Here is a 27,015-nt window from a genome sequence, read left to right as displayed (position 1 = left end):
GGAAGTAAAAAAAACAGGTCAAACCACGATATCAGTGATCTTCAGGTCTGATTAATTTTTTTCGATTTCACAGTTGTTTTGAACATTCTGAAGTCTGAGATTTCCGAGGTCCGATTTCCCAGTTGTTTTGAACGCAGCATTAAGTCCTGTCTTGGTACGTCATTATTTACATCTTGTAACAGTATCTACCGGAAATTCCGCTAAAAACGGAAGTAGGTACGTGGCCGCTTTAGGCAGCTGACATTCTGCATGATGGCGACAGAGGTTCAGAGCGCCGACCTCAACAATGGCAGTTCTAGCCGGCTCGAAGTCTCCATCGACGGCCTCACCCTCAGCCCCGATCCCGAGGGCGAGCAAGTCGCTGAACCTGACCCCGAGCATGATACGGAGGACCAGAGCGCCACCGACGATAGGGAAGAAGGCGAGTCTTCCAAAACCACGATAGAGAGGAAATGGGGCTTTGGTTTGCTGGAGCTATACAGACTAGCCTTGAAATTCTTCAAAGGTATTTTATATTCCTATTTGATAATAAAAAGGTATAATAGCATTTATTCACGATTTGACTAGGTAACGTTAGATAGCTTTTTCATCCCTGTGTTCATTGTTTTCTTGCGGTGCACTAGCTAACATTTAACTAAATGTTAGCTAGCTAGCCACTTGCTAATGATGCTTGGCTAACTGACAAAATGCCACAGTAAATTTAAGCTTTTTCATCAATCAGAATCTCTGAATTCCAATGAATTGCTGGATGGTGTCTTGTTGTTCAGACAACGCAAGAATAAAGGGCTAACTGTAATGTTTATAGTTCAGATTAAAGATGAGGCGACAGTTAACTTGACATGTAATGTGTCGATATGGTCATGTGGATCCTCCACATAGCTAGCTGTCAGTCTCTAGAGTCTAGTGAATGAGAATCCAGTTACTAGTTTGACTGGTATGTGGCAGGCACACACCCTCCTCTAACCCATGATCATGTCTCAGTTCCATTACACATTGGACGAAGGATATTCTGTATGGGGGAGTTTTGTTTCGAGCCCCACTGCCATATCTCCATGTTACTGCCCGTGTTTACTGTCGACTACCTGTGCTAATTAGCGATCTGCATCTCCTAACACCTGTGTATAAACGGAAGATGGACGCCACAAGCGTGTTACTGGAAAAATACGGTTGACTGCATCTGTGTTAAAACAGTACAGTAAGTGTGTATTTTGCATATATGAAAGTAGAGGGATTTATGTTTCTAGAACAATACCGCAATTGACAACCGATACATTTTAGATGGAGTATTTGGCTGTTTTGTCTTCCAGAGCCAATTCACCTGTAAACATAGCCTCTACGAATCTGAGAGTGGAAGACCACTCTCTTATCTAACCTGTAGGCTCACTTTTAGTAAGCAGTCCCATTACAAGTCAGAATGTTGAATTAGCTTAATTTGAACGTACTTTTCCTGTTGTCTGCAGTTTTTGTCCTTATGTAGGAGGTAATCTGAGACAAAAGTATCCACAGAGTAGTGTTAGTAACCAGACTTTCAGTACACTGGTTTGTATTTTCAATACCGATGCAATTCGCTCGCGACTTGCACAATATGTCGTTAATGGCTGAGGTTGATTTACATTTTTTTAGGAGTTATATTAGTCCAAGGGCTAGTCTTCCAAGAGTCCTTAAGAAATGTAAAAAACAGACTGAACGTTATCCCACACAATCAGCTGGCAAATTTAACAAGCACTAGCAGCTTATTGCGAGGTAACTTCCTTCGGTCGACAAAGTTTGGTTACATTCGTCTATTGTTTACATATTGTACATCTCATGAAAGGCGTTACGAGATACAAGCGATAGAATATCTTGGCACCTCAAGAAGTCGAATAAACAATACTTTACTGTGGACATTTGATCTCCACTACCTTCCGGCAAAAGGACCAACAGCACGGACAACCAGTAAAGTAAACTCAAAAATAATTTTATTCAACATTCTGGCTTGTAGAGCCTTGCATCCTTTTTCACTTGACTTCTTTCAGACTGACAAAGTATGTGGACACCTGTTCGTCGAACATCTCATTTCATGGGCATTAATGGGCATAAAATCATGGGCATTAATATGGAGTTGGTCGCCCCTTTGCTGCTATAACAGCTTCCAATCTTCTGGGAAGGCTTTCCACTAGATGTTGGAACATTGCTGCTGGGACTTTCTCTCCATTCAGCCACAAGAGCAATAATGAGGTCCAGCACTGATGTTGGGCAATTAGGTCTGGCTCGCAGTCAGCGTTCCAATTCTTCCCAAAGGTGTTCAATGTGGTGGTCAGGGCTCTGTGCAGGTCAGTCAATTTCTTCCACACCGATCTTGACAAACCATTTTTACGGTGAATCTCGCTTTGTGCACGGGGGCATCGTCATGCTGAAACAGGAAAGGGACTTTCCAAAAGGTTTGAAGCACAAAATTGTCAAGTGTTATTAAATGCTGTAGCATTAAGATTTCCCTTCACTGGAACTAAGGGGTCAATCCCGACCCATGAAAAACAGCCCCAGACCATTATTCCTCCTCCACCAAATTGTAAAGTTGGCACTATGCATTGGGGCAGGTAGCGTTCTTCTGGCATCCGCCAAACTCAGATTCGTTCGTCGGACTGCCATAAGGTGAAGCGTGATTCATTGCTCTAATAATACTGTTATTACTTGCCTATTGCCAGCATCACAAAGATATCATACAGAAACACACACACACACAGGCATTACAACTTTCTCATCTTAACTATCAGAAGTTGCAACAGTAAATTTCACCTAGTTTCCAATGATCCAGAGTACGGCGGCAAGCTTTATATCATTCCAGCTGACACTTGGCATTGTGCATGGTGATCTTAGGATTGTATGCTGCTGCTCGGCCATGGAAACCCATTTCACAAAGCTCCCTTTGAACAGTTCTTGTGCTGACGTTGCCTCCAGATGTAATTTGGAATACGGTGGTGAGTATTGCAACCGACGTTAGCCCTTAAAAATAGTCCTTAAGCGCTTCAGCACTCGGCTGTCCCGTTCTGTGAGCTTGTGTGGCTTACCACTTCGCAGCTGAGCCGTTGTTGCGCTTAGACATTTCCACATCACAATAACAGCACTTACAGTTGACCCGGGGCAGCTCTAGAAGGGCAGAAATTTGACTAACTGACTTGTACAGTCATGGCCAAAAGATTTGAATTACACATATTAATTTTCACAAAGTCTGCTGCCTCAGTTTGTATGATGAAATTTGCATATACTCCAGAATGTTATGAAGAGCGATCAGATGATTTGCAATTAATTGCAAAGTCCCTCTTTGCCATGCAAATGAACTGAATCCCCAAAAAACATTTCCACTGCATTTCAGCCCTGCCACAAAAGGACCAGCTGACGACATGTCAGTGATTGTCTCGTTAACACAGGTGAGTGTTGACGAGGACAAGGCTGGAGATCACTGTCATGCTGATTGAGTTTGAATAACACTGGAGGAGCTTGCTCAGGAATGGCAGCAGGCAGCTGTGAGTGCATCTGCACGCACAGTCAGGCGAAGACTTTTGGATGGCCTGGTGTCAAGAAGGGCAGCAAAAAAGCCACTCCTCTCCAGGAAAAACATCAGGGACAGACTGATATTCTGGAAAAGGTACAGGGATTGGACTGCTGAGGACTGGGGTAAAGTCCTTTTCTCTGATGAATCCCCTTTCCAATTGTTTGGGGCATCTGGAAAAAAGCTTGTCCGGAGAAGACAAGATGAGCGCTACCATCAGTCCTGTGTCATGCCGACAGTAAAGCATCCTGAGACCATTCATGTGTGGGGTTGCTTCTCAGCCAAGGGAGTGGGCTTACTCACAATTTTGCCTAAGAACACAGCCATGAATAAAGAATGGTACCAACACATCCTCCGAGAGAAACTTCTCCCAACCATCCAGGAACAGTTTAGTGACGAGCAATGCCTTTTCAGATAAACTCTAAGCATTTATTATGCAAGAATGGGCTGCCATCAGTCAGGATGTGTCCCAGAAGTTAATTGACAGCATGCCAGGGCAGATTGCAGAGGTCTTGAAAAAGAAGGGTCAACACTGCAAATATTGACTCTCTGCATCAACTTCATGTAATTGTCAATGAAAGCCTTTGACACTTATGAAATGCTTGTAATTATATTTCAGTATTCCATAGTAACATCTGACAAAAATATCTAAAGACACTGAAGCAGCAAACTTTGTGGAAATTAATATTTGTCACTCTCCAAACTTTTGGCCACGACTGTAGGTGGCATCTTATGACAGTGCCACATTGAAAGTCACTGAGCTCTTCAGTAAGGCCATTCTACTGAAAGTCTTTGTCTTTGGAGATTGCATGGTTGTGTGCTCGATTTTATACACCTGTCAGCAACTAGTGTGGCTGAAAGAGCCGAATCCACTAATTTGAAGGGGTGTCCACAAACGTTTGTGTATATATAGTGTAAGTCTGATGTTTATGCAACTTTAAACATAACGTGTGTGGTTCTATAAGGAATAACTTTGGGCTCCTTTAGTCCATTATTGGGCTAAACCTCTACTGCCATTCATACGTCCAGTTACAGTGGAGGAGGCAGATTTGCACACTGAACAAAAATATAAATGCAACAATTTCAAAGATTTTACTGAGTTACAGATCATATAAGACATTCAGTCAATTTAAATGCATTCAATAGGCCCTAATATATGGATTTCACATGACTGGGAATACAGATATGTATCTGTTGGTCACAGATGCCTTTAAAAATATGTTTTTTTTAAAGTAGGGGTGTGAATCAGAACCAGTCATTTGGCTCGTGACACCTCCTTCACATAGTTTATCAGGTTTTTAATTGTGGTCTGTGGAATGTTATCCCACTCTTCAATGGCTGTGTGATGTTGCTGGATATTGGCGGGAACTGGAATACGTGGTCTTAAACGTTGATCCAGAGCATCCCCAACATGCTCAATGGGTGACATGTCTGGTGAGTATGTAGGCCATGGAAAAATTGGGACATTTTTAGCTTCCAGGAATTGTTTACAGATCCTTGCTACATGGGGCTGTGCATTATTATGTTGGAACGTGAGGTGATGTTGGCGTGTGAATGGTACGACAATGGGCTTCAGGATCTTGTCACGGCATCTCTGTGCATTCAAATTGCTATCGATTTAAAATGCATTTGTGTTTGTTGTCCGTAGCTTATGCCTGCTGATACCATAACCCCAGCGCCACCATGGGGCACTCTGTTCACAACGTTGACATCAGCAAACCGCTTGCCGATACGGCTGCCGTCTGCCTAGTACATTTGAAACTGGGATTCATACATTGGATAAGTGTGTTCTTCACGGGTCAGTAACAATCGAAGGTGAGCATTTGCCCACTGAAGTGGTGAGGACAACGAGCACTCAGATGAGCTTCCCTGAGACTGTTTCTGATAGTTTGTGCAGAAATTCTTCGGTTGTGCAAACCCACAGTTCCATCAGCTGTCCGAGTGGCTGTGTCCCGCAGGTGAAGAAGCTGGATGTGGCGGTCCTGGGCTGGCGTGGTTACACGTGGTCTGCGGTTGTGAGGCCAGACGTACTGACAAATTCTCTAAAACGACGGAGGTGGCTTATGGTAGAGAAATGAACATTAAACTCTCTGGCAACAGCTCTGGTGGACATTCCTGCAGTCATCATGCCAATTGCACATCCCTCTGTGGCATTGTGCTGTGACAACTGCACATTTTTAAAGTGGACTTTTATTGCCCCGCACAAGCATCTGACCTTTTTTTTTGCCTAAATGAACATACCCAAATCTAACTGCCGTAGCTCAGTACCAAGGATTTGCATATTGATACTATTTGAAAGGAAGTACTTTGACGTTTGTGGAAATGTGAAATGAATGTAGGAGAATATAACACTTGATCTGGTAAAAGATCATACAAACCAAAAAACATGCGTGTAACATTTTTTGGGGGGGTTCTGTCGTCTTTGAAATGCGAGAGAAAGGCCATGCATTGAGAGAGGATTCTAGATGCTGTCCCGAAGATGGCAGCAGTGTGTGCAAAGTTTCAGACTGATCCAATGAATTACTAAACTACACAATATTTTGTATCAAGTCTGGGAGGAGTTTGCCCAAATGTGCCGAATTGGTCAATTTATACATTTTCAAGTACATAACTGTAGAGAACCATACAAAAATGCTATTACACACTCCCAGGAATGTCGTCATACATGATGGATCATGAGCTTCCCTTCAGAAAATACACTAACCTTCACATCTAGATGGCGAGCTGGGTGTGGAGCCAGAGACAGCAGTGTGGTCAAACTGTAGAGCCCAATTCGTACATTTTGAAAATAAAAATAGATTTTATCACCGGGACCCTCAGGATGACAAATCAGAGAAAGATTACTGAATATAAGTACATTATTTACCTTCAGAGGTGAATGTATCAAACCAGTTGCTGTTAGAAGTGGGGGTTTTTTGTGCCCCATCCTCAAACAATAGCATGGTATTTTTTTTCTCTAATAGCTTCTGTAAATTGGACACTGCTGTTAGCTTACATTCTTGTTAATCTTTCTGCCCATATAAGACATGTCTATGTCCCAGAATTGGCTGTTTACAAAGTCATTCTAGTCACATTATCGCATATTGAGCAGCAACTGACCTGGCTTAGGGACACCGATCCCGTAGAGGTTAAGGTGACCTGACCTCTACCCCCTTCCTCACTACTCCACAGCTCTCCATCCTTATCAGTGCCTGCCACGTGATTATCTTTCCTTCACTCTGTACATTCCAAGCTTAATTGCGTCCACCATATACATTCCTCCTACAGATAACCATTAACTTCTGGTGTAAACCCGAGACTATGGTACCCCTCACGTCTCTAGTGTAACTGATGATTAACAATATTTAATGGTTAGAAATCTGAACCCATCAATGCCAACACAGTCGCTACAGTTAAATTATTTTTCATAGCAGCCTCGTTTGAATGCCACGGTTGCGCAAATTTGTACAAAATGGGGTTAGCCAACAGTAGACTCTTACCTGTATACGTGGATGACGCTTCTCCCCCTCTGTCATGGATGCCATGGTTGCCTTAGTTTGAAGATGTAATCTGGAGACGGGTTGTTTATACAACAGCCTTCTGTGTGTTTTCTTTATGACTCCGTCTGCATATTTGCAATAAAATACCATCTCCTTAGCTATCATACTCTATTTCCACCGTGCATTCCACTGATTTTCAAAACTCGGCCCTTCAGAAAGTGGAGAGCAACATCATGCAGTTCTACTACGTGATATCTTTCAAAAAAGCTGTGTTAGAAAGTATTACCTACACATACTGAACAGCTCACGTTATAGACAGAAGCATGTTACATGGCAGACCAATCTGAACTCATCCCTCGCCATGTCCTGCCCACCCATTCTCTGTGGCAATCATGGATACCTTGTCTTTTTTTGAGGCTAAACCAACTAAGCTCGAAAGTTAATTTAAGGGGAAAACCAGCCACGTTGCGGACACCGACGTCTTGCTCCCGGACAAGCTAAACACCTCCGCACGCTTTGAGGATAACACAGTGCCACCGACGCGGTCCGCTCCCAAAGACTGGGCTCTCTTTCTCCGTGGCTGAAGTGAGTAAGACATTAATTGTTAACCCTCGTAAGGCTGCCAGTCGAAGGTATCCCTAGCTGCGTCCTCAGGGCATGTGCAGACCAACTGGCTGGAGTGTTTATGGACATATACATCTCTCCCTATCCCAGTCTGCTGTCCCCACTTGCTTCAAGATGTCCACCATTGTTCCTGTTCCCAAAAATGCTAAGGTAACTGAACTAAATTACTATCGCCCCGTAGCACTCACTTCTGTCATCATGAAGTGCTTTGAGAGACTAGTCAAGGATCATATCACCTCCACCTTACTTGCCACCCTAGACCCACTTCAATTTGCATTCTGCCTCAATAGAGCCACAGATGATGCAATCACCATTACACTGCCCTATCCCATCTGGACAAGAACAATACCTATGTAAGAAGGCTGTTCATTGACTATAGCTCAGCCTTCAACACCGTAGTACCCTCCAATCTCATCATTAAGATTGGGGCCCTGGGTCTGAACCCCGCCCTGTGCAACTGGGTCCTGGACTCCCAGTTGGTGAAGGTAGGAAACGACACCTCCACTTCACTGATCCTCAACACAGGGGGTTCCACGAGGGTGTGTGCTCAGCCCCTTCCTGTACTCCCTGTTCACCCATGACTGCGTGGCCACGCACGCCTCCAACTCAATCATAAAGTTTGCAGACAACAGTAGTAGGCCTGAGTGCACAGCATGTGTGCTGGAAACACTCGGTTTGGATTCCGCGATGTGGTTAGCTTTGAACCTCTCTTGGGTACGTGAGACGTTAGCGTCCCACCTCTTCAACAGCCAGTGAAACTGCAGGGTGCCAAATTCGAATACAGAAATACTCATTATAAAAATTCAGAAAACAAAAAATTATTTTACATAGGTTTAAAGATTAACTTCTTGTGAATCCAACCACGGTGTCAGATTTAAAAAAAAAAAAAAAAAAAATGCTTTACGGCGAAAGCATACCGTACGACTATTTGAGAACATAGCCCACTAGACAAATCATTACAAACAGTAACCAGCCAAGTAGAACAGTTACACAAGTCAGAAATAGAGATAAAAGTAATCCCTTACCTTTGATCTTCATATGGTTCCACTCAGCAGACATTCATTTGCTCAATAAATGTTCCTTTTGTTCGATAGGTTCTTTATATCCAAAAACCTCTGTTTTGTTCGCATTTTCTTCAGTAATCCACAGGCTCAAACGCAGTCAAAACAGGAAGACAAAAAAATCCAAATTGTATCCGTAAAGTTCATAGAAATGCAATTGGCATGCTGACTGCACGAATATCCACCAGAGTTGTTGCCAAAGAATTGAATGTTCATTTCTATACCATAAGCCGCCTCAACCTCTTTTTAGACAATTTGGTAGTATGTCCAACCAGCCTCACAACCGCAGACCACATGTAACCACCAGCCCAGGACCTCCACATCTGGCTTCTTCACCTGCGGGATTGTTGGGGGAGGGGGGGGGTGCGGAGTTGTATTTCTGTCTGTAATAAAGCCCTTTGTGGGGATAAACTAATTCTGATTGACTGGGCCTGGCTCCCAAGTCTGTGGGTCTATGCTAACCCATTGCTGCGCCCCTGCCCTGTCATGGGAAATCCGTAGATTAGGGCCTAATGAATTTATTTCAGTTGACTGATTTCTTAATGAGCTGTAACTCAGCAAAATCTTTTAAATTGTTGCATTTAAAAAGTATATATGGAAAGTTTCGTTGAAATCAAAAAGGGTTGCGGTGAAAAAGTGATTCAAATCAAATAGAACAACCTTTTAAATAAGTGGTACGCAAGCCAGATTCGAGACACGGACAGTCTTTCAGACCATCGACAAGCAGTGTGTAGTTTCCAGAGGTCAGCCTTTGGAGATCCTTCTGGGCCTTAGTGATTTGACTTTTACTGCTTAATTGTAGGCTGACTAGAAGGCAATCTTCATAATTAAATGCACTTGGCTTCACATCAAAAGAAAGTCCCTCTGTTTCCTTTGAAGGGCCATTTCATAGCATTTACATTTAAGTCATTTAGCAGACGCTCTTATCCAGAGCGATAGCCAATGGATAAGCATGGAAATAAATCTGAGCCAATGCCATTACCATCGCTTCCGATATACACCTTTTTATAGCAGAAATCTGCAGGTTGTGGGCGACCCTGTTCCGCCCCACTTCTTGTGTCGTGTTTTCACTTTGAACGAAAACAAGGGGGTTGAGTTCTGAGCCACCTTGGGCTGGCCTTCTGGGCTAGGTGTGTCTTTGCGCTAATCCCGCCTACTTAAATGACCCTGCTACCCCAGAGCTGGAGAGGAAATGAAAGTCACTAGCAACCTGACGCTTCAGCCGCCAGAAACAAAGAGCAGACGAAGCCAACAAGCATCATTCTCTGTTCTTGGATCAGAATCAACTTGATCCCAAAGGGGGAAAAGAAGCGAGAGACTGCTCATGTTTATCCGGTATATGGATTGGTCATTGGAATTAATTTTAACAAGTGGAAGAGTGACTGACATGGCCCTCGTTCTCATGGACTGGTAACATTAGGTAAGTGTTGGGTTGCGTGTTTAGCCTGCTAGTTATGTTAGCTGCATATCTTAGTGTGTTCATTGTTCAAGCTAGCTAAGATAACTTATTTGGTATTCAGACTGTTTTGTACTCAAAGGAATCTTAACAATAGCATCATGTAGCTGCACTACATAAACCCCACAAGATGCTCAATGCCTTGATTTCAACACGCTAACGTTAGCTAGCTGACGCTAGGTATGCAGATTGTTGACATAGTGTTTCGTTTGCAGATGATAATGCTAGCAAGGTGGTAGACAACATTTCCGGCACCAGACCAATCCCCAAAAAGTATCTAGCTATAAAATTTGGTACAGTAACATCACACGAACATGTATTTCTCAGGGAGATACTGGTGAACATGGTCTGATTTCGAGGGAACCTGAGACTACAAGTTGTGGTTGTGTGAACTCCAACACTGAAAGAGGTAAGAAATGTATGCAATTTCTGTTATGCTTTGACTCAATAATTATTTTGTTGGTTATTGACCAAAATAGTTTGTTTTCCTGTTCAGCACATTCCCTACCTATATATAGCGTTGATTCCTACCTAGAGTTAACCCAACTGAATGAATACCCATCATGGCCAGTAAAGTAAACAATGGCTCATCCTGCGTGACATATTCGTGGACTATGGGCAATGAAGTCATAGGACGGGACATTAGCATGACACATCTTACATGGTTATAGCACGACGCCACATTCTATGTGCAGTGTGTTCAGACCCCTTGACTTTTTCCACATTTTGTTACGTTACAGCCTTATTCTGAAATGGATTCAATTGTTTTTTTATCATGGTACTACACACAATACCCTATTAATTTATTCCAAATAAAAAAGATGCGTTATTTACTTAAGTATTCAGACCTTTTGCTATGAGACGAGAAATTGAGCTCAGGTGCATCCTGTTTCCATTGATTATCCTTGAGATGTTTCTACAACTTGATTGCAGTCCGCCTGTGCTAAATTAAATTGATTGGACATGAATTGCAAATGCAAACACCTGTCTATATAAGGTCACACAGTTGGCAATGCATTTCGGGGCAAAAACCAAGCCATGAGGTCGAAGGAATTGTCCATAGAGCTCCGACAGGATTTTGTCGAGGCACAGATTTGGGGATGGGTACCAAAAAATGGCTGCAGCATTGAAAGTCCAAGAACACAGTGGGCTCCATCATTCTTAAATGGAAGAAGTTTGGAACCAGCCCAGCCAAACTGAGCAATCGAGGAAGGGCCTTGGACAGGGAGGTGACCAAGAAGCCGATGGCCACTCTGATAGAGCTCCAGAGTTCCTCTGTGATGGAAGAAACTTCCAGACGAACAACCATCTCTGCAGCACGCCACCAATCCGGCCTTTATGGTAGAGTGGCCAAACAGAAGCCACTCCTCAGTAAAAGGCACATGACAGCCCGCTTGGAGTTTGCCAAAAGGCACTTAAAGGATTTTCAGACCATTTAGAAACAAGATTCTCTGGTCTGATGAAACCAAGATTGAATTCTTTGACCTGAATGCCAAGCGTCACGTCTAGAGGAAACCTGGCACCATCCCTACAGTGAACCATAGTGGTGGCAGCACCATGCTGTGGGGGTGTATTTCAGTGGCAGGGACTGGGAAACTAGTTAGAGGTGTACCTACCAGCAGGACAACCACCCTAAGCACACAGCCAAGACAACGCTGGAGTGGCTTCGCGACAAGTCTCTGAACGTCCCTGAGTTGCCTAGCCAGAGTCCGTACTTGAACCCGATCGAACATCTCTGGAGAGACCTGAAAAAAGATGTGCAGCAACGCTCGCCATCCAATCTGACATAGCTTGAGAGGATTTGCAGAAAAGAATGGGATAAACTCCCCAATCAATTGGCGTTGTACCTGTGGATGTATTTCAAAGCCTACCTTCAAACTCAGTGCCTATGCTTGACATCATGGGAAAATCTAAAAATATCAGCCAAGACCTCAGAAAAAAGTGTAGACCTCCACAAGTCTGGTTGATCCTTTGGAGAAATTTACAAACGCCTGAAGGTACCACGTTCATATGTACAAACAATCGTACGCAAGTATAAACAACCATGGGACCACGCAGCCGTCATACCGCTCAGGAAGGAGACGCGTTCTGTCTCCTAGAGATGAACATACCTTGGTGCGAAAAGTGCAAATCAATCCCAGAACAACAGCAAAGGACCTTGTGAAGATGCTGGAGGAAACGGGTACAAAAGTATCTATATCCACAGTAAAACGAGTCCTATATCGACATAACTTGATAGGCCACTCAGCAAGGAAGAAGCCACTGCTCCAAAACTTCCATTAAAAAAAGCCAGACTACCGTTTGCAACTGCACATGGGGACAAAGATTTTACTTTTTGGAGAAATGTCCTCTGGTCTGATGAAACAAATAGAACTGTTTGGCCATAATGACCGTCGTTGTGTTTGGAGGATAAAAGGGGAGGCTTGCAAGCCGAAGAACACCATCCAAACCGTGACGCACGGGGTGGCAGCATCATGTTGTGGGGGTGCTTTGCTGCAGGAGGGACTGGTGCACTTCACAAAATAGATGGCATCACGAGGAAGGAAAATGATGTGGATATAAAAAGTTCAAGCTTGGACGCCAATGGGTCTTCCAAATGGACAATGACCCCAAGCATACTTCCAAAGTTGTGGCAAAATGGCTTAAGGACAACAAAGTCAAGGTATTGGAGTGGCCATCACAAAGCCCTGACCTCAATCCTATAGAAAATCTGTGAGCAGAACTGAAAAAGCATGTGCGAGCAAGGAGGCCTACAAACCTGATTCAGTTACACCAGCTCTGTCAGGAGGAATGGTCCAAAATGCACCCAATTTATTGGGAAAGCTTGTGGAAGGCTACCCGAAACCATTGACCCAAGTTAAACAATTTAAAGGCAATGCTACCAAATACTAATTGAGTGTATGTAAACCTCTGACCCACTTGGGAATGTGATGAAAAAAATAAAAGCTGAAATAAATAAATCATTCTCTCTACTATTCTGACATTTCACATTCTTAAAATGAAGTGGTGATCCTAACTGACCTAAGACAGGGAATTTTAACTAGGATTAAATGTCAGGAATTGTGAAACTGAGTTTAAATGTGTTTGGCTAAGCTGTATGTAAAGTTCTGACTTCAACTGTATGTGGAGTCAAGTCTTTTATCAAGTCTTTTATCGTGCAGCAAGTAGTCCCAATCATCCGTGGATCTGTTACTACAGCAGTGTTAATGTGCGAGAGAAAAAAAATCACATCACTGAAATTATTAGCGCTAGTGTCAATAGCCTTTCCAAGTTTTCATATTATTGATTCTAACTCAATGTAATTGTGTTATCATTTCAGTTTCATCAGGAAATGGTAAATTCCCCAGGTCGTTGCTGTAAATGAGAACGTGTTCTCAGTCAACTTACCTGGTGAAATAACGGATAAATAAAATAAATACTTGTAACAAGCGTAATGGCTGCCATTCTGTATCAACAAAAGTTTCCTACTAAGCCCCTTGCACTGATGTTCCTGGAGAAACTCTTGCGTGGTTGGTAATGGTACAGAATGACAGACACTGTATACACACCACTGTATCCTATGCATGTGCTGAAAAATAAACATTGATTTTGGTAACACAATTTTGATGGAATATGAGTAAATTATAGTACATTTCTTAAGTATACTCAAAGTACTTGTATGAACAAAAAATTCCTACCATCATATTCCCGTATACACCTTCACTGTATCCTGTGCATATGCCAAATAAACATTGATTTTGATAACAGAGATGGTAAACTCAGCAAAAAAAGGAATGTCCCTTTTTCAGGACCCTGTCTTTCGAAAATAATTATTATATACCAAATATCATCACAGATCTTCATTATAAAGGGTTTAAACACTGTTTCCCATGCTTGTTCAATGAATCATAAACAATTAATGAACATGTACCTGTGGAATGGTCATTAGGACACTAACAGCATACAGATAGTAGGCAATTAAGGTCACAGTTATGAAAACTTGGGACACTAAAGAGGCCTTTCTACTGACTCTGAAAAACACCAAAAGAAAGATGCGTGAATGTGCCTTAGGCATGCTGCAAGGAGGCATGAGGATTGTAGATGTGACCAGGGCAATAAATTGCTATGTCCGTACTGTGAGACGCCTAAGACGACGCTACAGGGAGACAGGACGGACAGCTGATCATCCTCGCAGTGGCAGACCACGTGTAACATCTGCACAGGATCGGTACATCTGAACAGCACACCTGCAGGACAGGTGAAGGATGGCAACAACAACTGCCCGAGTTACACCAGGAACGCACAATCCCTCCATCAGTGCTCAGACTGTCCGAAATAGGCTGAAAGAGGCTGGACTGAGGGCTTGTAGGCCTGTTGTAAGGCAGGTCCTCACCAGACATCACCAGCAACAACGTCGTCTATGGGCACAAACCCACCGTCGCTGGACCAGACAGGACTGGCAAAAAGTGCTCTTCATTGAAGAGTCGCGGGTTTTGTCTCACCAGGGGTGATGGTCGGATACGCCTTTATCGTCGAAGGAATGAACGTTACACCAAGGCCTGTACTCTGGAGCAGGATCGATTTGGAGGTGGAGGGTCCGTCATGCTCTGGGGCGGTGTGTCACAACATCATCGGACTGAGCTTGTTGTCATTGCAAGCAATCTCAACGATGTGCGTTACAGGGACGACATCCTCCTCCCTCATGTGGTACCCTTCCTGCAGGCTCATCCTGACATGACCCTCCAGCATGACAATGCCACCAGCCATACTGCTCTTTCTGTGCGTGATTTCCTGCAAGACAGGAATGTCAGTGTTCTGCCAGAGCCAGCGACGAGCCCGGATCTTAATTCCATTGAGCACGTCTGGGACCTGTTGGATCGGAGGGTGAGGGCTAGGGCCATCCCCCCCCCCCCCAGAAATGTCCATGAACTTGCAGGAAGAGTAGGGTAACATCTCACAGCAAGAACTGGCAAATCTGGTGCAGTCCATGAGGAGGAGATGCACTGCAGTCCTTAATGCAGCTGGTGGCCACACCTGATACTGACTTACTTTTGATTTTGACCCCCCCCCCCCTTTGTTCAGGGACATATTATTCAATTTCTGTTAGTCACATGTCTGTGGAACTTGTTCAGTTTGTCTGTTGAATCTTATGTTCATACAAATATTTACACATGTTAAGTTTGCTGAAAATAAATGCATTTGACAGAGGACGTTTCTTTTTTTGCTGAGTTTATATGTAGTGTTGTGCTCTTACCAGTGTAAGAAGATAATGTACCATCCTATGACTTCATGTCCCGTAGTCCACCCATATGTAATGCAGATGAGCCATTGTTTACTTGACTGACTACGCTGGATATTTATTTTAAGTCCGTTAAGAACACATTCTTAATTACAATGACAGCCTACCCCGGCCAAACCCTACCCCGGACAACGCTGGGCCAATTGTGCGCCACCCTATGGGACTCCCAATCACGGCCGGTTCTGGTGGGTAGTTCACACTAGGTAGGAATCAATGCTGTTTATAGACAGGCAATGTGCTGAACAGGCAAACATGGCTAACTATTTTGGTATTTTACCAACAAAATAATTATTGAATCCCAAAGCAATACAGAATATGCAAATACAGCATTTCTTACCTTGGTCAATTATCAACAAAATAATTATTGATTCACAAAGTAAAACAGATGTATACAGCATTTCTTAATTCTTCAGTGTTGGGGTTTGCACAACTTGCACAGTCTTAGGTTCCCTTGAAATCAGACTCTCCACCAGTATCTCCCTGAGAAATGTAGTATTTTGTGTTTATTAATGATCCCCATTTAGCTGCTGACACGGCAGCAGCTACTCTTCCTGGGGTCCAGCAACATTTAATACAGTTAAATATATGACATTACATTTCATAACACTTTACCCAATACATTTAGTGTGTTCCCTCAGGCCACTACTCCACTATCACATATTTATAATACAATATCCATGTGTACGTCTGTGTGTGTGTCTGCACAGTCCCCACTGTTCAATATGGTATATTTGTATCATTTTTTTAAATCCTATTCTACTGCTTGCATCAGTTACCTGATGTGGAAAAGAGTTAAATGTAGCTATGGCTCTATGTAGTACTGTGCACCTCCCATAGTCTGTTCTTGACTTGAGGATTTTGAAGAAACCTTTTGGTGGCATGTCTTGTGGGGTATGCATGGTTGTCCGAGCTGTGTGCTAGTAATTTAAACAGACACCTCAAAGTTTTCAGCATGTCAACACTTCTTACAAAAATAAGTAATGATGAAGTCAGTCTCCACAAATTTGAGCCATGAGAATGGCTCAAGAAATGCATATTATTGTTAGTGTACTTTTAAGAGCCAGCTGTGCTGCCCTGTTCTGAGCCAATTGTATTTTTCCGAGGTCCCTCTGTGGCACCTGACCACATGACTGAACAGTAGTCCAGGTGCGACAAAACTACAGCCTGTATGACCTGCCTTGTTGATAGTGTTGTTAAGAAGGCAGAGTTTTATTTTGGAAAGACTTCTCCCCATCTTAGCTACTGTTGTATCAACATGTTTTGGCCATGACCGTTTACAATCCAGGGTTACTCCAAGCAGTTTAGTCACCTCAACTTGCCCAATTTCCACATTTATTTATTACAAGATTCAGTTGCGGTTTAGGGTTTAGTGAATAATTTGTTCCAACTACAATGCTTTTAGTTTTTGAAATGTTTCTGGAATTTATTCCTTGCCACCATTCTGAAACTGCTGCTCTTTAAATGTTGCAGTGATTTCACTCGCTGTAGTAGCTGACCTGTATAGTGTTGCGTCATCCTCATACATAGGCACACTGGCTGTCTGGCTTTACTCAAGGCCAGTGAAATTTCATTAGTAAAATTTATAAAATTAAGGGCCTAGACAGCTGCCCTGGGGAATTCCTGATTCTACCTGGATTATGTTGGAAAGTCTTCCATTAAAGAGCGTCCTTCTGTTAGACAGGTAATGCTTTATCCACAACATAGCAGGGGGTCTAAAGCCATGACACACACATTTTTCTATCAGCAGATTGTGGTCAATAATATTCAAAAGCCGCAAAGAAAAAATACAGCTCCCACTATTTTTTTATCATGAATTTCTCAGCCAATCATCAGTCATTTATGTAAGTGCTGCGCTTGTTGAATGTCCTTCCCTACAAGCGTGCTGGAAGTCTGTCAATCTGTATACTGTAAAATAGTATTGTATCTGGTCATGTTTTTTTCCCCAAAAAGTTTACTAAGGGTTGGTAATAGGTTGATTAGTTGGCTATTTGAGCCAGTAAAGGGGGCTTTACTATTCTTGGGTAGCGGAATTACTTTTTCTTCCCTCCAGGCCTGAGGGCACACACTTTCTAGTAGGCTTAGATTGAAGATGTGGCAATATCACCACTTATCCTCAGTAATTGTGCATCCAAGTTGTTAAACACCAGTGGCTTGTCATTGTTGATAGACAACAATTTGTTTTACATCTTCCACACTCTATGGAATTCAAAATTACAATGCTTGTCTTTCATGATTTTAATCAGTTATACTTGGATTTGTAGTGTCAGCATTTGTTGCTGGCAGGTCGTACCTAAGTTTGCTAATCTTGCCAATTAAGTAATTGGCAATGTCAGAGAAATACATGTTTCTGTACCAAATTGTATAGCTAGAAGCATCTTTTGTGGGTGGTTCTGGGCAGAAACTGCTGTCTTACCACCTAGCTAGTTAGCATTATCATCTACAAACGAGAGACACTACCATGTAAACAATCTGTACATCTAACTTTAGCTAGCTAACCGTACCTAGTTGAAATAAAGACATTGAGCATCTTGTTGGGGTTTATGCAGTGTCGCTACATGCTGGTATCGTTAGATTCCTTCGAGTACAAAACAGTCCAAATTCAGAAGTTAGGTAGCCTTGTTAGCTGCTAGCTTGAACGTTGAACACACAGAGGTTAGTAGCTAACGTAGCTAGCAGGCTAAAAATGCAACCCAACACTTACCTAACGTTACCAGTCCATGAGAACGGTGGCCATGTCAGTCACTCTTCCATCGGTTAAAATCAATCCAATGTTTATCATGTTTATGGATTGGTCATGAGCAGTCTTTCTTGCTTCTTTATCTTTTGGGGTCGAGTTGATTCAAATCCAAGAACAGAGAATGATGCTTGTTGGCTTCGTCTGCTCTTTGTTTCTGGCGGCTGAATCATTAAGTTGCAAGTGACTTTCACTTCCTCTCCAGCTCTGGGGCAGTAGGGGCAGTAGGGTCATTAGAGTAGGCGGATTAGCACAGAGACACACCTAGCATAAAAGCTCAACCGCCTTATTTTCGTTCAAAGTGAAAACACGACACAAGAAGTGGGGAGGCGTAGGTTCACCCACAATCTGCGGATTTCTACTTTAATACAGTCACAACATTGTGTAAACGGGTTCTAAAGTTCTAAAGCTGGACTCCTATTCTTCAGTGAAGCTGTGCATTGCAGTCATTGTTAATTTCTCCAGAAGGGCATTGGCAATATAAGGAGTGTACATTTAGAGAGCATGTCTTTCTCTCGTCATTTGATCTTGTCTAAATGGAGGCTTTTCTACGACAAAGGTCAGACATGGCTAACTTCTTCGCTGACTGTATACATTGTAAAAGGGACATGTCAGTCACCATTCGCTAGCAACACACTTAGCAACAAGATGTTGTGTGCCATTTCCAATATAGGCCTGTCTAGCAATGAATGATCAACATATTATTTGCCTTGATAGTGTATTGCAGAGTCTAGCCCATTAGCTGGTTTGTCTTGTCCTCAGATAAGGATGGCAAGGCCTTCCACCCCACCTATGAGGAGAAGCTTCGTCTGGTGGCCCTCCACAAGCAGGTGTTACTGGGGCCATACAACCTCGACGCCTCTCCAGAGGTGGGCTTCTTTGACGTCCTGGGAAATGACCGCAGGTAAACCACCACCCCTCCCCAGTGTGTGTGTGTGACTTAACTCCAGCTGACGCTCCAGCCCTAGTGCTGCTGCTGTGAGGAAACGGTTTGGAATCAGAGATTTTCCTCTTCACGTTTTATCAAGGTTTTTCACAGCTCAGTGTGAAAAGAAATTTCCCCCATCTCTATCTCCCACTCGTTTAAATTCAAAGGGTATTTATTGTCATGAGAAACTTGTTTACATTGCCAAAGAAAGTGAAATAACAAAAGTGAGAAGGAAAAAAATTGAACATCTACAGTACAAAAAAACTACTATCCCTCTTTCCCCTCTGTAGGAAAGAGTGGGCTGCTCTGGGTAACATGGAGAAGGAGGAGGCTATGGTGGAGTTTGTCAAGCTGTTGAACAAATGCTGTAATTTATTTGCACCCTATGTCACCTCCCACCAAATAGAGAAGGATGAGCAGGAGAGGAAACGGTAAGATGTCCATGAGGACAGACATTTCTGCCCATGACAGCAACATGGTGGAAACTAGCCTAGGAGTTGGGGAGTTTACTCAAGTTTGTCGTGTTTTTGTCTCTTTCCTTCCATCTCACCTCAGGAGGGAGGAGGAGGAACGACAGCGCCGGGAGGATGAAGAGAGGGAGCGACAGAGGCAGGAGGAGGAGAGGAAGATGATCAAGGAGGAGGAGAGGCTGAAGAGGGAGGAGGAGGAGAGGAGGCAGTTGGAGGAGGAGAGGCTACGGGTGGAGCAGCAGAAGTGAGTAGGGTATCTGCTAGATTATCAATTTCTTTAGCTTCAGCTTTACCTCCATCTACAGTTTTTATCTAATCCAGTGTTCGTTGAAGGAAGGGTGCTGAGTTGACTCTCTCCTCCATCCTCCCCCTCCCTGTGTGCAGACAGCAGATCATGGCAGCACTGAATGCCCAGACGGCGGTGCAGTTCCAGCAGTATGCTGCCCAGCAGTACCCAGAGAGCCCTGAGCAGCAGCTGGGTCTCATACACCAGCTACAGGAACAACACTACCAACAGTACATGCAGCAGCTCTACCAGGTCCAGCTGGCACAACAACAGGTACACACAACAACATTCTATGAACCTCACATCTTCCTCAAGCAAGTGGGTAGGCCAATGACATCATCAGACCAACTCCTTGAATGCCATACTTCTTGAAGTTTGCTGTTGTCAAAAAAAGCACTGTTTTGCGCAAAACATTTTATTTGTTTTACCCTTAAGTGTGTGTACATTACTATAGGGGAGAGTGGAGTAAGTTGAGCCATGTTTTTACATTCAGCATCACTCATCAAGGAAAATCTAGTATTCTTTCTAACAAAGATATTTAGATATATTTCAGGATGTTGTTTATCCCCAGAAATAATCAAAATTCATGGGAAAATGTGTTTTGAAAACCATAGCTTGTCCAAAAATTGGCACAACTTACCACGGTCATGGGTTCTGTTGAGCCGCGGGACAGGGTCTGTTAAAGGACAATTCTACCCCAAAACTATCTTTTGGTATTTGTTTTATTGGTCCTTTGTTGATTATAGTCACAAAATGTTTTGCATGTCAGCAATCAAGTGTTCAAAATAAACCGTTTAACTTTCAAAATACAGAAATACAGCCGGTGTGATATATTTAGCGTTATATGATGCTGTGTTTGGCATTATATGATGGAAAATGCATACGGCTGTATTTCTGTATTTTGAAAGTTATATATCTTGAAAACTTGATTGCTGACATGCAAAACATGTTGGGACTATATCAACAATGGACTAATGAAACAAATACCAAAATATAGTTTTTTGGTGGAGTTTTCTTTTAAGCCACCTACAAATTTCTGTACTGAATAAAATATTACCACTACCTTTTTAAAACCAAACACAATTTAACACCATCACAATCGCTTTTGTCTTTTAAACGCCCACACCAGTAGGAGTCCACTTTTGAGCTGAAAGACGATGACCAGAGCTTACCCAAGTCAATAAGTCATAGTTTTAGTCAAAGTATGACATATGGTAGGTGTTCCAGTGGCATGCATTGAAATGCGTGGCTTTCTTTTGCAAAATAACTATGAATTAACGGACATATTTTCAAATAATTGTCAACCTACAGTGCCTTCAGGAAGTGTTCATACCCCTTGACTTATTCCACATTTTGTTTTACAGCCTGCATTCAAAAGTGATTAAATATTATTTATTTTTTCACCCATCTAAACACAATATGCCATAATGATGAAGTGAAAATGTGTTTTTATAAATGTTTGCAAATATCTAATTTTACATAAGTATTCACACCCCTGAGTCAATACTTTGTAGAAACACCTTTGGCAGCGATTGCAGCTATGAGTCTTTTTTGGGTAAGCCTTTAAGAGCTTTCCACACCTGGATTGTGCAACATTTGCCTATTCTTTTAAAAAATTCTTTCAAGCTCTGTCAAATTGGCTGTTGAATGGCACACGCACAATCCATCTCTCAATTGTCTCGAGGCTTAAAAATCCTTTAACCTGTCTCCTCTCCTTCATCTCCACTGATTGAAGTGGATTTAACAAGTGACATGAATAAGGGATCATAGCTTTCACCTGGTTACACTGTCATGGAAAGAGCAGGTGTTCTTAATGTTTTGTACACTCAGGCTATTAGCCCACACAGCTACAAGGATGCACTTTCATGCTATGTTTAGGACCTCGTATTGAAGCTTATAGAGACCCCAACTGATGTATAGAACCTTAGAATCTTAAAAGTATCTACTTTGGTTTAGATACAAGCATCATGAAACCTCTAACACAAATTCATTTGACTTAGTCCAAAAAACTGATTTTCACCAACTTGCTTACCACTTTTTCCATGTAGTTTCTAACTTCAGTGTCCATGAAATGATGACCTCTTCCTAAATATTTGGTCAATGATTAATTTTGTGTATAGTTTCCTAGAAACAAGGGTGGCTCAATTTACCCCTTTTGGCTCAACTTACCACACTCTCCCCTATTTATACTTGGGATATCGCTTTTCCACAGGAAAAGTTCAGAAATAGCTGGAGGACGTCTTTAAACACTGATACGAAAACATTTCCCTAATTAGAGATTTTAGTAACTTGTGTTGTCTTACGAAGAGATTGTTTTGTGATCACTAAGGGAAAAATGTAGATTATACAGACATGTCTTAATTCTGCTGCCCTCCCAGTCATTGACCCTCCGTTCCCCCTCCCTCACCCTTCCAGGCAGCCTTACAGAAGCAGCAGGAAGATGCGGTGGTGAAGGCCACCCTGGAGGCCACGAGTGAGCCTGTAGCTGCAGCGCTCGCGGCTAGAGAGAAGGTCCCCTTGCTCAATGGCCAGTCAGACTCCCACTCTGAGGGCATGAACAGAGAGCCAGAGCGTTTAGATTCTGCTGAGGAGGCCACTGAGAATGGGCCAATAGGTACACACACGCAAAGGCCAGGTACAAACACGCATGCATGCACGCACGCACACCGGCCAGGTAGACATGCATACATGCATCCACAATCGTGCACACATTCCAAATTGTAATGTGATGCCTTACTCTCTACACTTGGTGACGTGACTTTGGGGATCAGAAAGGGATGAATAGGTGTAAGGGATACGTGAAGGACTCCACCCTAGCCCTTCGATTGGCTAAGAAGTTGCTGGCCAGGACAGAGGATGCCAATTTATGGTTTGTAATCAAGCCATGGTATTCTTTCATTGGTTACAGCAGAGTATCTCTGCCTACTTTGTTATCCTGCATAGAACAAGGAGACCGTGTGCCAGTATAGCCCTAAAGCCAGTACTGCCTCATCTAGTGAAAATGAAAGGAACTTTTACTACTCAAAATCATACATTTTGTTTGTATCCTGTATTTTTCTGAAATGTTGTACCTGAGAAATGGATGTGCATAATCTGCCACTGTTATATTTACACGCCCCTCTCATTCCGTCCTCTCCCTTCTCTCCCCCAGCAGACTCTCCCCCGGTCATAGCAGCCCCCTCCATGTGGACGCGACCCCAGATCAAGGACTTCAAGGAGAAGATTCGGCAGGACGTGGACAGTGTGATCACGGTGGGGCGTGGCGAGGTAGTGACAGTGCGAGTGCCCACCCACGAGGAGGGCTCCTACCTCTTCTGGGAGTTTGCCACGGACCACTACGATGTCGGCTTCGGAGTCTTCTTTGAGTGGACAGATGCCGCCAACGCCTCGGTCAGTGTGCACGTCAGCGAGTCCAGCGACGAAGACGAGGATGAGGAAGGTGAGGAGAGGAAGATGAGATGCCTGCTGTATTTTTAATGGGATGCTATGGGTTCTTTCGTGAGACCCAGGATACAGTTCTACAGAGGGCGTATACCTGCTTGTTTGTCATAGTTAATATTTTTTCATGTCTTAAACATAGCACCTTATTGTTAATGTGTGTGGTCCTTTCAAACTGCTAGAAAAACACTGGGCTGAAAGCCACCTCAGACCAGATGAATATAATCTTGTAGTGTGATCCAGTAGTTACTGACCAGCCCCCCTGATGGTCTGTGTTCCCTCTATTTCCAGGTGAGCCCCCTAGTGAGGAGGAGAAGGCTAAGAAAGAGGCAGGGAAGCCGCAGGTGGATGAGATAGTGCCGGTGTATCGGCGGGACTGTCACGAGGAGGTCTACGCCGGCAGTCACCAATACCCTGGCCGTGGGGTCTACCTTCTCAAGTTCGACAACTCTTACTCTCTTTGGAGGTCAAAAAGTGTCTACTACAGAGTCTACTACACCAGATAAGCCTGGAGGGACTACATGAGGCAGGGTGTGTGTTTGAAGAGAGGAAGGGGGGGATGGGATGATCTGTTCTGGACTAGATCTCCAGAGGGCGATAGGTTGCGTCGGACTCCCGTTGGAGATGGGACTCCTGTCTGTGTGTGTGTGTGTGTGTGTGTGTGTGTGCTTACACCTCATTGGAGCCTGTGGAGTCCGGGAGGTAATTAACCCTGTAGTGTATTCACCACCTGTCGTCTTCTCGCTCTTAGAGATCAACTGTAGGACTTTCTTGTATTTAATGGCCATCTTTCCTGCCCAAACATCATCTAACCCTAGTCTGCCCTGTCATGTCATTGTTATGGCTGTGCTTTGAGACACTCCTTAACCTGAGTTTTTAAATTTAACACAACTGAAGTCCATACAGGGTTGGGGTTTTGTCCAATGAGACGAGTCATTGATCGAACGGAGTCCAAACATAGTGACAGACTACACTACAGCACCATGCCTTTTGTACTACAGAAGGAGTCCCTCATAGACCACCACGGAGTAACACTAAAACACACTCATCTGAACTCAGTCAGTTACTCCTCAAGTGGCAACGCTTCTATTGAAAGGGCTACGGCCAAATCCACATCAACCCCTAGCACCTACCAGCTACATACTTCTGGAGATCTGAGAGGGTTGGATTTAAGACATGAGCAATATTGCAGGATTTCTAGTATAGCCTGTCCTATAGGCCATGGTGGAGCTATTATATATTGATATTATCTAAGCAATCCTTTCAGATCTCCACAAGTGCAAAAGGGGGAGAGGCTAGGGATTCATTTGGGATTGTACACTGTTCAACTGAGCGAAGGATGAGGAAGGGGTTGGAAGGGGTGTATAGGGTTGGAAGAGGGATATGACATGTACATGGAAAAGTTCGGTATCTCAAAATGGAATGCTGAAAAAAGCGGGAGTGTGTCTAAAAAGCATTTAATTCATATTTATTATTCACCCTTTCTTGTAGTGTAGGATCATTTTTGTGTCGGTATAATATTTGGGTGTATTTCGTCTCCAACCAGTGGCCTCCCTGCTTCAGGAGACATGTCTCTATAGTCTTTAGATGCTTCCTTTCCTTCGTGGCCACTGATCTCAAAGGACATGAGCGGTGAAAATAAGGATGGAAACTTACCCATCTTTCCCTATCAGTGGCTATGAAGGACAGGGGACAAGGAAAGCAATCAAGTAAGGCGTATTGGGACACCCCCATGTCTGTTCTGAAGGAGACTAGGCATTGTCATCTATTGATCACTCTTGTGTGTTGAGTTTGTCCGTGGACTGAAGATGCTAATCCAATTTCATACATACGAACTGCCGGCTAATAACTTAGAGGGAATCATCAGTTGAAACAATAACAAATTGAAATCCCCACCCCTGTTTCGGTAAAAAGCTGAGGGATAGGGCTGGAGAAAGGTAACCACTCTCAAATTCATTGACAGAGGTATGGATGCAAGGACTGACCATCCACGAGTACAATTATAGTTTTAACCATATATAGTGCTTGTTTACATTTACTTTGTTGACCGACATTGTAGTGAAACGAGCATATATTTGAAGTTCTGATGGGTTATGACAGTTGAACTGAAGTCATTAAGAATTGAACTTAGAAATGCCTCAAGGGAATATTTCATTCATTCAGAAGTCCGAAGAGGGATGGTGCAACTGCAGATTCCCCCTATTAAGATGAGTTTTACTGTGACATCTCTCTAGCATTTGATCTATCTGTCCTAATTGATGGATCGATTCCGATTTTTTTCCCTCTCAAATATGACTGTCTGCTATCTAGTCTAGTCATCCATGTCTCTTGTTGAGAGTAATCAGTTACTAACTGAACTCAGACTGAGCTCTGAAGGTGTATTTTTCTTTAACTCTTACTGTATGATCTCTTAGTTGTTTATTTTGTTGCCATTATTTGGTATTGTCCAGTCAGATGTTCCTCCATATTGCATCTGCATGCTTTGTGTTTCACTTGAAGTCAAAGTTAGATAGCCACCAGGGTTTGTTTTATTTAAAGGAGAAAAAAAAAGTTAAATAAAAGGTTAACTAGGCAAGTCATTTAAGATCAAATTCTTATTTACAATGATGGCCTACTCCGGCCAAACCGTAACCCGGATGACGCTGGGCCAAGTGTGCGCCGCCCTATGGGACTCCCAATCACGGCCGGTTGTGATACAGCCTGGAATTGAACTCGGGAGCTGATGATTCTGTATGAATTGTTCTTCTTTTGAAATAGTTTTTTGATTAACCATACTATTGTTTGGTTTCCGATGAGTTTCCAAGTCTCCTTTCCATTCAAAGATGCCTGACATTATATTCACACTTAATAACGTCCGCTGTGCCGAGGTTGGTTGCACAGTGTCATCAACAAGGGTCAGAAAGAGATTGGCTACCGGTAGGCCTTATTCTATTACTCCCTCTCCTAGTTGTAGTTCCTACTGGTTGACTTGTGTCAAGTGATAGGATTGGAATGTGGCAATGGTTTTGACCCAGAAATTGAGAAATGCATCATGCAAGGCACTATTGATGGTAAAGCTAGTCAGGAGCCACAAAGTTCAAGAAATCCCCATTATTGAGCTCTTTCATTGTGTTCTGTTCATTTGTCTGAAGTACTTTTTCTCACCAACTTTAAGCCTAATGATACAGATTGTTCTATCCTTGTATATCATTATATAAATGGGTTTAAGTGTGGGTTCTAGAGATGGGGGGGGGGGGGGGCGGCATGAGTTGATGCACTGCAAAGTGTGGAGAAGGGGATATTATGTACATTGTTCCCAAAAATAAAAGTCAAATTCTAAAGTGTAAACTGAAAGACTGGATGAAATGTGGGGGGGGGAAGCTCATCCATTTTTGTATTGCTTTGACTTTTTTTGATCTGTATGAGTTTAAAGAAGAATCTGTCATATTTAATATTGATTAAACTTATGTTCATCTCTATTACCTGAATGTCATTTTATTCTCACATTTAAAAAATGTAAATGTAAAACATCTACAATTAGTGTGTTCAACTCTTATAGTCAAGGAGTTACGCCAAGGTTTTATTTAAATTACTCCTGTCTCACTATGGGTAATGCCAATCTATGAAGATACAATCACACATCTAGACAGGAGAAACTGCCACTCCACTTCCCATATAAGGGGCCGCTCATTTCTTAATTTTCTTTTACCCTCACATGCCCTAAGGATTCCCCCAGACTCCTACGGGAGGGTT

At 43.0% G+C, this 27,015-nt stretch overlaps 1 protein-coding gene across 4 annotated transcripts; it reads left to right on the top strand.

Moving 5' to 3' along the window:
* Window positions 1–189: 189 nt before the first annotated feature.
* On the top strand, window positions 190–26,741 carry LOC139556627 (Golgi resident protein GCP60-like). 4 transcript variants are annotated; one of them, XM_071370813.1, is made up of 8 exons: window positions 190–505; window positions 18,924–19,065; window positions 19,380–19,520; window positions 19,645–19,803; window positions 19,944–20,118; window positions 22,261–22,459; window positions 23,000–23,284; window positions 23,575–26,741. In XM_071370813.1, exons 1-8 carry the CDS (start codon window positions 250–252, stop codon window positions 23,787–23,789), a joined length of 1,572 nt encoding a protein of 523 aa, XP_071226914.1. In that variant the 5' UTR covers window positions 190–249; the 3' UTR covers window positions 23,790–26,741. The 4 variants fall into 4 exon arrangements, with proteins under 4 accessions (XP_071226914.1, XP_071226913.1, XP_071226912.1 ...); XM_071370812.1 differs by having other exon boundaries at window positions 22,997–23,284; XM_071370811.1 differs by having other exon boundaries at window positions 22,261–22,480.
* The last annotated feature ends 274 nt before the right edge of the window (window positions 26,742–27,015 follow it).

The sequence above is a fragment of the Salvelinus alpinus genome, chromosome 27, assembly GCF_045679555.1.
Source record: "Salvelinus alpinus chromosome 27, SLU_Salpinus.1, whole genome shotgun sequence".
NCBI lineage: Eukaryota > Metazoa > Chordata > Actinopteri > Salmoniformes > Salmonidae > Salvelinus > Salvelinus alpinus.
This window is presented reverse-complemented; position numbering and strand designations above follow the sequence as displayed.